This window comes from Prunus persica, chromosome G3 (genome assembly GCF_000346465.2).
Source record: "Prunus persica cultivar Lovell chromosome G3, Prunus_persica_NCBIv2, whole genome shotgun sequence".
NCBI lineage: Eukaryota > Viridiplantae > Streptophyta > Magnoliopsida > Rosales > Rosaceae > Prunus > Prunus persica.
The window spans coordinates 2,705,935-2,717,883 of record NC_034011.1 but is presented as its reverse complement, the minus strand read 5'-3'; the positions used below and the strand labels follow the sequence as shown (position 1 = coordinate 2,717,883).

Genomic DNA, 11,949 nt, shown 5'->3' with positions numbered 1-11,949 from the left:
ATATATATATATATATATATATATATATATATAGGGCCTCCATATATATATATGATAAATTCTCTTCGGTCTTTCGTGTCTCTGTCTGTCTCTGAAGCAGACGAAGGGTTTTAATTAAATCCTCACAGCACTTCGGCTTCCCGCGCTTTGAGCTCCTCTTGGGTTTAAGCGAGAACCAGCTACCTAGAAGCCACTGGAAAACCCTAGGGTTTTGAGGACAGCGTCGTTTTGGTGGCAATGGACGTCGAAATGGATACTTCTCCAAGCTTCTTCGACCCTGAAGATCTCTCAACCAGGGAGAAATTTCGTCGATACGGGTTCGAATCCAAGATTTCCAATTTAGCTCAAGATACTGATGTTTTGGGTGATTTGTTTTGGCTGGGTGAAGCTTGATTAGTAAATGGAATTTTTAGTCTTATTGTGCCATTTAAATGGAAACTTATCTACTTTTGATTGGTAAATATTGGTTCAAGCATTAGGGTTATGATTTCAGACTGTAAAGGCTCAGAATGAATTAGGCATGATGTGTGTGTATTTTGCAATTAATGTTCATAATTGTGCTTCAAATGCCCTTAGAGAGCTCCACTCTGTTTTATCTTTTCCTTTTCCCTTTTGCACTCTTCATAGTATCCTCCTTTATGGTTTACTGAAAAATCGGGGTATTGTTCCTACTGGTTTTCCATTTTATATGTTTGAAGTGAACCCCTTTAGGTGTTTTTGGAACTGTAAGTAAGTGTGACATTTATTTTTGCTTTAATGTAATGCCAGGAAAAGGCACTTGGGTTCAAACATATCTCCGCACCAAGAGAATTCAGCTTCAAAATTTAGTGAATCTTGGCTACTCTATGATGGGCTGAGTATACATAGCCCGACCAATGCTGCACTTCTTCTGGAAAATATCAAGCAAGAGGTTGAAAGCATTGATCCTTATCACTTGGAAGGAACTCCTGGAAAGACTCCTGTCTCAAAATGGAGGTCACCCATTGATGGGACAGAGGTGGATGTTGGTTCTGGTTTAGTCCACCATTCAATAAAATTGCTCAAGCAGGAGGAGGACTCACTGGCTGATGATGGAGATACAACCTTTGCTTTATTTGCTTCTCTACTTGATTCTGCTCTTCAAGGTGTTCGAACTAGACATACCTAAATAATGTTGTACTTGAAATTCAGATTTCTATTTATTATATTTTTTCCCTCCATTTTCAACATTTCCTTTGAGAGTGTTTGTGATCTCAAGCTTCTTCTCATTGTTAAAAATTGTATCAAAGTTTCCTAATGAGCAGCTTGATGTAGCATTTAATTGCATCATTGGTGATATGCAGGGTTGATGTCTTTTCCTGACTTGATACTAAGGTTTGAAGGATCCTGCCGAGATGTTTCAGAGTCAATTAGGTATGCTCCCTGTTATTGAGAACACTTGTAAGCTGGTATAGAAGCTGTTAGTATTGCAGATACACATAAATGAACCATTGGGTTTCTTCTACAGGTATGGTTCCAACATACGGCATCGTATAGTAGAGGACAAGTTGATGAGGCAGAAGGCTCAGCTCCTTCTTGATGAGGCTGCTTCATGGTCGCTCCTGTGGTACCTTTTTGGGAAAGGAAATCCATCGCTAACCTCTGAACTTTTTATGCTAGAACTGGTTTCCTTTACACAACCACATATAGATGTTCACACAAATACATGTAATGTAATTAGGTTATAAGGATGCTGTAATCTAGGTGAATTTAATAATAAAGTATCTCAGATGTCATATATTTGCTAGTACAAATCTTCTGATGATAATGAAATAGTATTTGAATAATGAATGAATTTGATGAGGCGTAATTTCTCTGATTTAATGCAGAAGGGGTGAGGATTATCTCCTGTTCCAAAATGTTGCAATTTAACATGCATGCTTATAAACATTCATGTATTATGTGAACACTACACTTTAAGTCCATCTTCCATAACATTGTTAGATGGATTTCAGTTATTGGACCCGCCAATCCTGTTTTTTAATGCTTTGTAGATTTGGTGTCCAAATGGAAATACGAATAAATGTCTGTAAATGTGAAAAGCCATCTGTGTCCAAAAAAAAAAAAAATAAAATAAAATAAAATCTTTCTATACTAACTTGCCATACCTTATGATACCTGTATTCTAATAATTTGCAATTGCAGGCAATCCGACAAGATTTAATATTTTATCTTTGCTTATTCTAATCTACTAATCTCTTCTAAAAGTTTACCATCTTCTAGGAAAAAGAACTGTTTGTAGAGACAACTAGGTAAATGTTTTGGTTATTTTATAGGTTTATTCAGCTATATTATGAGTTATGTTTATTTTCTAGTTGGTGAAAAGAATAATTAATTGCTTGTGTTCCCTTTAGGTTACTAACATTTGCTTTTGGCTGTGAGTCTTACACTTATGAGCTCTGGGTTTTAGTGTGACAGTTAATCTTCTTCTTGCAGGGACTGAAGAGATTCCTAAAGAGCTCATCCTGGTAAGGCATTTTCCTTGTCGTTAGTTGTTTGATTGGAAAACATATGAATTCCTTTATTTATTTATTTTTTCAGAAAATTTAGTACATTACGTACAGGGAGGCTAGGCAGTTACAGGGAGGAGTTTGTTCTCATTTAAATATATTGACTCATGACAGTTGCCCTCAACATCACACTTGGAGGCTTGCCAATTCGTCGCTGAGGACCATACGGCACAATTATGTCTACGGATTGTTCAATGGCTGGAAGGCTTAGCCTCCAAAGCACTTGACTTGGAAAGAAAGGTTATTACTTACTGCTACAATTTTTTATTCCAAAATATCTGGAATTGTGCCCAAAAAGTTATGATCTGGCTAATATGCCAATCTGTTCTTATGCAAATTTCTGAGTGCTAGTATCACACGATGGCCTGTATTAGCCCCTTTATTTGGAAAAGACAGTGAGCTCTCACAGCTTCTTGTGTACTGAGAAATTTTGAATATGGAAAATTGTCAATACTTTCAGGTGCGAGGGTCTCATGTTGGTGCCTGTCTCCCAAGCTCTGGAATTTGGTACCATACTCAGTGCTATCTTAAGAAAGGAGCATCCAGTACAAATACGATTCATCACTTGGATTTTGATGCTCCAACACGTGAACATGCTCAACAATTACCTGATGACAAAGTATTCTTTGTGCTTGTCTTACAAATTTCTTTGAAGTTTGCTTCGCTTTTGCAGTCCCATCTTGATGTTTCCTGTGGCCATGTTTCTTCATTTGTATATAAAATTTATGCACTTTTAAAAATAATTATCTACTATAAAAATGGATTTTTAAATTCAATAGGTTGTTTAGTGGACTTCTTTTTATAACTGCCCCTTCCCCTCCTTAAGTTCTCAATGCATTGCTGGCTTATTTTGTAGTACCCATAAATATGCAACCAGGTGTACAAACACAGACACAAACACCAATCAGAGGAATAATATACTTTTACTATCATGATTACAAAACTTACATTTGACCAGGTGAACACGTAGGGAAGACACCATATATAATGGAAAGATTATCAAGTTGTCAGTAGAAGATTACCAGCATTGTATATTTTCTTATAAGAATATGAACCTTCTGTCTTGTCTGTTGTCTGGAAATTGCATTTAAAATTATAGAAAGTACTTTAGATTCTGTAGAGTTTTAACAAATGCAGTATGTGTGCCTTTGTGCTGCAACACAACACAAATTGGTCTTCCAAAAATAGTATCTAGGTTTACATTATTTTTGTATTAAAGGGGACAGGTGTTGTCAAGTCAGAGTCAATTAACTATATACTGGGCTCCAACCCTCACCTTTTTTCCGGCTAGGGATATACAAATCTACTTTTAACATAAGTGATTGATTTGTACTTTTTTCCATGTTGAAGACTGTTACCTAAAGGGGCTTGTATATATTTTTATGCATGTATGCTCGTCTTAGATAACATTTTGACAGTTTTACTCCTACAGAAACAAGATGAATCTCTTTTGGAAGATGTCTGGACTCTTTTAAGAGCTGGAAGACTGGAAGAGGCATGTCACCTTTGCCGATCTGCAGGACAGGTAAGAGAAGTTCTGAAAAATATGAGATTAATACTTTTATTTTAGGTTTCGTGTTCCTGTCCTGATACATATTAACATTTTCGTAGCCATGGAGAGCTGCAACTTTGTGCGTATTTGGAGGACTTGATCAGTTTCCTTCAATTGAAGCCCTGGTGAAAAATGGAAAGGATAGAACTTTGCAAGCCATTGAGTTGGAAAGTGGCATTGGCCACCAATGGCATCTGTGGAAGTGGGCTTCTTATTGTGCATCAGAGGTAGGGTTTGAAGGTTTTGGCAATAGAAAATTCTGTCCTTTTAGATGAAGTTCATATGTTGTTTAATCCATTTTAGGTTCTATGAATTTTATAACATCTCTCTCCAACATGCGTGAATAATAAAATTGAATGCATTTTGCGGCTGAAGGCAGGTCCTGCGAACACATATATATACATATATATATATATATATGTAATTTTTTTTTTAAATTTAAATTTTTTGTTTTCTCTCCATGGTTTTCTCATTGTTCTTATTGTCATAAAATTATCTGTTGCATTTTCTTTACAATTAATTTTTTGTCCAATTGTGATTTAGAGGTTGCTTGTTTTATTTTAACACCTGAAGTATTGTAACATGCTAAATTTCCTTTCTATCTTTGTTTGGAAGAAAATAGCGGAGCAAGATGCTGGTAAATATGAATCAGCAGTCTATGCAGCACAATGTAGCAATTTAAAGCGCATGCTTCCAATCTGTACTGACTGGGAGGTATTTGTTTTTTCCCCAACTTACAAAAATCCTCAAATCTCCTTTAATCTCATATGTTGTTGTAACTAATTTTTATATGGTTTTTCTTTCTGCGGAGTCAATAGCATGATTTGTATTTACTGTTTAATGGTTCATATATTGAGATTTTTAATTGTTAAGTGACAGCGGGTTACAGTCCCTTCTTAACTTATATAAAAAAATTCCTAAAGAGCTTAAAAAATTGGCTCTACTCATGCACAGGAGGTTTGAAAAAGAAGTGTCTCAGAACAATAAATTTTATAATTTTAAGGCTGATAAAATGTCTTCCCAACAAGCAAGAATATGAGTCACAGACTTGGGATCACCTATTTCACTGCAGGCAAAGAAAACACAAAAGACCATAGCTCCCTGGTAAGCAGACAATTCAACAAAAGATGGTCAAGATCAACTGTATCGCCACTACTCTTGTGCATGCAACATAAATTGATAATAATGTTGTTCCACTTCCTAAGGTTTCCAACCATCAAAAGTTTATACGAAGTCTGCTTGCCAAGTCCACTTTTGTATGGTGAAAATATTTTTATGTTTGCTGCATTGTAAAACTAGTTTATATGTCTAGGAATGCTGTTCTCTTGGAGTTCTTTGTTGATAATATTGATTTTTTTATTTATTTCCTTGTAACACCACTGTCAGTTTTAGATGCCTTTTTTGAAATCTGACCAAACATATTTTCAGTCAGCATGCTGGGCAATGGCAAAGTCATGGCTAGATGTTCAGCTGGATTTGGAATTGGCTCATTTAGAACCAGGAAGATTGGATCAATTTAAAAGCATTGGCAATGCAATTGATGGAAGTCCTGGACATAGTGATGGAGCTGTTCAGCCTTCAAATGGACCAGGAATTTGGCCACTCCAAGTTTTGAACCAGCAACCACGACAACTTTCTGATCTTCTTCAGAAACTTCATTCCGGGTAATGTTTACAGTGCGATTTTCATTCTGATTTTGAGCTGTCCGTTCTGCAGTGTTTCTTAATGGTAACAAATGTGTAATTTATTCAATATGCAAATTTTATTTTATTTGAATTAGGGAAATGGTCCATGAAAGTGTTACTCGAGGATGCAAGGAGCAGCAACGCCAAATTGAGGTATCTTGAAAAGGAAATAAGTTAGTTGACTCTCTGTTTGTTTCAATGGAAATAGTTGCATTGAATTTTTTTTTCTAATGTTCGTTTGAATGGAAAAGCTTTCTCGTGTGGAAACTTCTTTCGGACACAGGCATTGTCTTTCTGTTAGAAAATGTTTTCCCCCTAAAATCTACAAAACAGAAAAAAAAATATAGTCGAAGAAAATATGAAGGAAAAAGGTTTCTCAAACACTTGTACTAGGTTAAAACCTTGACCAGAATATAATCAAGAAAATGTTATTGTGGGAAAAAAATTTCCTCAAAGAAATCTGATTTCCTAACAATTAGAGCCTTAGTTAGAACTGGATTTCCAGGTGAAGTTGTTCGGTGTTTCTACTATATTGGGTAAATGTGTTCTGTTGAATCTTATGTTCATGTTTATTTGTCTTGACAAAAGAATTGGAAGGTGTTAATGATTTGTTTTATTTATGCATGCTCCTAATGCTATTTTATTCACCACTAATATTTGCTCAACTCTTCTATGAATATGTGTGCACTATTATATATATATATTATATAATTTCCCACTCCTGCCTGTGTTCCATTATTTGGTGATCACAGATGATTCTAAGTTCCCGCTATTTCTTCTTTATCCAAAGGAAGGATACAAATTTTTGTGTGCTTATAACGACACATTGTTTCACAGATGATTCTAATGTTAGGGGATATTGCACGATTGCTAGACCTTATATGGTCATGGATAGCACCTTCAGAAGATGATCAGAATGTCTTCAGGTAAGGTTATGTTAGTTGCCTTCAACTCAGTTCTAGATATATGTGTCAGAGGACAAACCAAGTTAACTCTTTATTCCTGGGCCTTTTAACATTTGGTATGACCAAATACTAACTCTGTTGTTTCTGCCCACTGGAAAGTCCCAGTGACAATGTATCAGATGCTCAATGCAACATGCAAGTTCTTCAATGGATGATCACGATGATATTATGATTTTTCATGTTAATGTGTTTTGGTGATTTCTTTAGTACATGAGTATTCTCAGTTTCAATAAATTTTTGCAAACAAATTTCTTTTAGTCCTACATGTCCACTAAACCAAACACATCAAGTGGTTCTCTAGTTGCTTAGGATTTGCTGAATGCCTAATGGGCGCTGTTTTTTTTTTTTTTTCTGTCAGGCCTCATGGAGATCCTCAGATGATTCGATTTGGTGCTCATCTAGTGCTTGTGCTCAGATACTTACTTGGTGATGAAATGGATGCTTTCAGAGAGAAAATTATGAATGTTGGTGATCTCATTGTACACATGTAAGTAGTTTCAAATCATGTCTAATGCAGTTGCGATGTGATGAGGTACCAAACTATAGTTAATTACCATTTTGTGAAACCAATGACCATGATGAACAACAAAAAGAAAACTTGGGGAAACAATATGAGGAAATAAGATGTATTCTATAACCCCCTGAAGGGATTAAATAGAATACAACTCTATTGACACGAGAAAACTAAATTTCAACCAAGTCACTTAATTCAGGGAACTATCACACTCCCTAACAAGCTAGGAAACCAAATCTTTTTACAATCATAATTACAATATGCTTTCATTTTCTATCATGTTGGTAAATAGATATCCCAGAAATTTAACCACGTAATTATCTTTAGGCCAAAGCTGAAGCTGAGTTCTTCCCTATGGCTGTATTCCTTTATGCTTTTCTTTTTTCTTTGAGGTATACAGAAAAGACCCAGAAATTGCCAAATTTGTCTTCACAGAAGGTGTTAGGGAAGGTCTTAGGTTTATAATGGTAGAGAATCTTACCAAGAAGAGATGACAATTACCATAAAATAGCGTGTTTATCTTCAACTGCTCCGTTGCTCCATTGGAGTCTTGTTCTTATACCTTATTTGGATTTTTTATCATCCTATTTTTCTGTAATCTCCCCCCCTTCGTAATTAAAAGTTCAAATATTTTCTTTTAAAAGTGGAGATATATGGCACATTTCCAAATTATATTTCGTAGTGGAATTCTTCAACATGTGCTTGACGTGGATTTGGCTCCCATGTAGAGGTGTCTACCTTCACTGACCCTTGAATGAGCTCAGTGCGGAGAGAGGGTGTCTTTGGAGAAAGCTTAAATTTTGTCTGATCGTTTGCAGGTATGCCATGTTTTTGTTTTCCAAGCAACATGAGGAGTTGGTGGGTATATATGCTTCTCAACTTGCACGCCACCGATGCATTGACCTCTTTGTGCACATGATGGAACTGAGGCTGAACAGCAGGTAATGGTGATTCCGTACTTGGGTTATGAGGTTAATGTTTCTATGCATATTTTTTTTTTAACAAAAGTATATATGGTATTCAAGATTTGCAGATTGTATCATAATTTTATGTTAGCAAGATATTTCAGATTGTAGGGTATTCTGTGCAAGGGTCCACATGCAGCTTTATCGATAACTTCTTATATATGATTTCTTTGTTGCCTGTTAACAGTGTGCATGTCAAATATAAGATCTTCCTTTCTGCTATGGAGTATTTACAATTTTCCCCTGTGGACAACTCGAAAGGAAGTTTTGAAGAAATTGTTGAGAGGTTTTTCTGTTTCTTCTTGATACTACTTTACTTTTCGGGTGGGAAGAATGCAATTTGATCTTGCTATAAGTTATTCTACTTCTAACAAACTGTTTAAGCAGGGTTTTGTCAAGATCCCGGGAAATCAAAGTTGGTAAGTATGATAAGCTATCAGATGTTGCAGAGCAGCACCGGCTGCAGAGCCTTCCGAAAGCTATGGTTATCCAGTGGCTCTGCTTCACACCCCCCTCCACAATTACTAATGTTGAGGATGTCAGTACAAAACTTCTTCTGAGAGCTTTGATGCACAGGTAATGGTTGTACCATGCGGTATAGCTCGATATTAGGATTGTGGAATATGAAGCTGATTTCTCGTCAGTATGCAGCTCTGAAATCAAACAAAAATGAATACACTGCATGCGAACTATTCTAGGTTCTTGACTTCCTCAAATATAACCTTTTTTTTAAAAAATTTTCTTTTTCCTATAGCAACATATTGTTCCGGGAGTTTGCCCTGGTTTCAATGTGGAGAGTTCCTGCAATGCCCATTGGTGCTCACACATTACTTAGTTTTCTTGCTGAACCTTTGAAGCAACTTTCAGAATCTTCTGATAGCTTGGAGGATTACAATGTTTCTCAGAACCTGGAAGAGTTCCATGATTGGGTATGCTTCATTTTTGTACCTCTCTCTCTCTCTCTCTCTCTCTCTCTCTCTCTCTCTCTCTCTCCAATTAACCTTCACAACTTATTAGGATGCTATCCTATCCCTGTGAAATTTTATATAAATATAGGTATTGAATCATTATTCATTTTGAACAGAGTGAGTATTATTCTTGTGATGCAAAATATCGCAATTGGCTCAAAATTGAATTAGAGAATGCAGAGGTTTCTCCACTTGAACTCTCAATGGAGGAAAAACAAAGGGCTATTTTATCAGCCAAGGAGACAGTGAATTCGTCTTTGTCATTGTTATTGAGTAAGTTGATTATTTCTCTTTTTGGATTTAAAAAAAAAAAGTAAATCTGGTTCGGCTAGTGTTTGTTTAAACACTAAGGATTTTGCTGAGGAAAATGGATTCAGCTTTGCATATTTAATTTCAATTGGTTGACAGAATCCATTATTGTGTCCTCTTTTGTTTCAGCTTTTCGGATTGAATTTGAATGGCTTGACATATAAATATTCTGTCTTTTGGCTATAGGAAAAGAAAATCCTTGGTTAGCTCCTGGTGAAGATCATGTGTACGAATCTGTGGAACCTATTTTTCTTGAATTGCATGCCACTGCAATGCTTTGCTTGCGTTCCGGTGAATGCTTGCCTCCAGATGCAACTGTGTGCGCTACTTTAATGAGTGCTCTTTACTCTTCAGTGAGCGAGCAAGATGTGTTAAATCGGCAACTAATGGTATGTTTATTTGTCTGCGGAAACCAATGGGAAGAAAGGGTAAAGTAAATGTGGATTGACATATTTTCAAAACAAAGTAAGAATCCAAATTCCTCTTGGTGTGGGATCTCAATGGCAAGAACAATAATAGAGACTTGTGCTGTCCAGAATATTGGCTAGGCCTACGTAATTTATTATGCATTAATGCCTCTGTTTCTTAATTTTTATTTTCCTTACAAATAGGAATTTTCTTTTTCCGTAGATAAATGTCTCCATATCCTCAAAGGACAGTTACTGCATAGAGGTTGTGCTTCGCTGCTTGGCAGTTGCAGGTGATGGTCTTGGGCAACAGGAACACAATGATGGTGGTATTCTTAGTACTGTTATGGCTGCTGGCTTCAAAGGTAAGCAATATTGTTGATACTGCAGTTCTTTTGTGCCTTGCATGTCGGGTACACTTGTTCTGGAACTAATTGTTATATTGGAATTTCAAGAAAAACCAAAGGTTTTGTTGAAATAAAATGGATTGTTTTTCTTTTGGGTGCATTCCGCAGTTCTCTATGTTCAACCTAACCCAATCTTGATCAGTTGATCAAAGTACAGTCGTGCTGCAGTAGAATCAAAACTGAATAAAATCTAATCAACTGGTAACAAAATTTCTTTAGAAAGAAAAGGATCAATGTGAAACTAAAACAGGGTTATGAAGGGAACAGAATGTACTCATCAAATGCTATATTTAAAAAACAGCAGAAGTGGTGATTAAACTGATTAATTGTCATTGCAGGTGAGCTGCTTCGATTTCAATCTGGAGTCACAATGGAGATTTCCCGATTAGATGCCTGGTATTCGAGCAAAGGTGGTTCCTTAGAGAGCCCAGCAACATACATTGTGCAGGGCCTTTGTCGTAGGTGCTGTATTCCAGAAGTCATTCTTCGGTGCATGGAGGTAACCTTCTTCCCGGGTAGCCCCGATTTGAAATCTGTTTAAATCATTTTATATAATAACAAAAAAACTGTGCTCCCCTTTCATGGTGTAATGCATGTCACTAAATGCAGGTCTCTCTTTCGCTTATAGAGTTGGGTATGCCACCTGAAGGTCATGATCAGTTGATTGGCTTAGTTGCTTCGTCCGAGGCTGGGGTTCTTCATTTGTTTAGTTACCAACAATTGCAGGTAAGCTAATGTGTACTTGTCATTTGTTTACAGGGTAGACAATTTATAACTTGATGCTTTAACCATATTTCTCCTTTGTCTATTGAGCAGTCTCCACTCTTAAACAATCAGATGAAAATGCATATGTCCTAGGGACAGGCACTTTTGTAGTGTAAATTAAATATCTTTACCGTCAAGGTTTCGACGGATAACCATTGAAGAGCTTCAGTGAAGCTCTCCCTAGTTTACTTGCTCTTTTGAAGCCGTTGTCGATTGATATGAGCTGATTAATTGAACGGCTGTCTCATGTGTAGGAATTTTTATTGGTTGAAAGGGAATACTCCATAAGGCAAATGGAGCTTGAAGAGGAGCTTTCTTCTTGACTTGACTGTTGTTGTTGGTCATGAGCATGACAAGGTGGGTCTCTGGTGCCAACTGCAAGGTTGATAGAGTTGTAAAATGGTATACTACATATGATGAAGATCATTGCTTTCTCGACTTAATTATTTTGGTTAGCATATCGACGTTGATGGAAATGTCAAGAATTATGATTTTGGAAAATATAGAAAGTAGAAACATTGACAAGAGATTGATATCGAACCAAATTACGAAATGAAAATATCGAAAAAATATTGTATAATTTTTTTTGGGGTTGAAAGAACAAATATTGTATCTAATATTAAGAAGTATCGATGATATTGTTAGTATTTTATTGTTGGTAAACATAATCTGATTGATATTAGTCCACTGTATTGAGCAATTCCTGAACTCAATTCATTTCAGGGACAATTTCGTTTTCAGTTTTCATAGTCACTTTTTTTGGTAACAAATTTCGTTTTCAGTTTTCAAAAAGGTGAAATTTAGTTTTCATAATCATCTGTATTTTTAAAAAGTAAATTTAGGTTTTAGCCACACAAAAACTTTCATTTTTGAAAAAAGTCAAA

General features: G+C 36.0%; 1 protein-coding gene across 1 annotated transcript; it reads left to right on the top strand.

The window, feature by feature from the left end:
• LOC18784288 (nuclear pore complex protein NUP107) lies at positions 46–11,728 on the top strand. The gene is made up of 24 exons (XM_020559005.1): positions 46–317; positions 769–1,124; positions 1,323–1,392; positions 1,487–1,602; positions 2,455–2,486; positions 2,643–2,768; positions 2,989–3,147; positions 3,961–4,053; positions 4,140–4,307; positions 4,696–4,794; positions 5,509–5,744; positions 5,861–5,918; positions 6,603–6,691; positions 7,089–7,217; positions 8,063–8,185; positions 8,397–8,495; positions 8,597–8,785; positions 8,964–9,138; positions 9,294–9,450; positions 9,673–9,875; positions 10,117–10,258; positions 10,639–10,799; positions 10,910–11,026; positions 11,320–11,728. The coding sequence occupies exons 1-24, from the start codon at positions 238–240 to the stop codon at positions 11,386–11,388; spliced, it is 3,246 nt and encodes a 1,081-aa protein (XP_020414594.1). The 5' UTR covers positions 46–237; the 3' UTR covers positions 11,389–11,728.

Bases quoted from the DNA above. Each gene is read 5' to 3' on its own strand.
- LOC18784288 (XM_020559005.1), top strand. From the start codon at position 238: ATGGACGTCGAAATGGATACTTCTCCAAGCTTCTTCGACCCTGAAGAT. The intron at 2,769-2,988 runs GTTATTACTTAC...CAATACTTTCAG, and splicing joins CACTTGACTTGGAAAGAAAG to GTGCGAGGGTCTCATGTTGG. The intron at 8,186-8,396 runs GTAATGGTGATT...GCCTGTTAACAG, and splicing joins GAACTGAGGCTGAACAGCAG to TGTGCATGTCAAATATAAGA.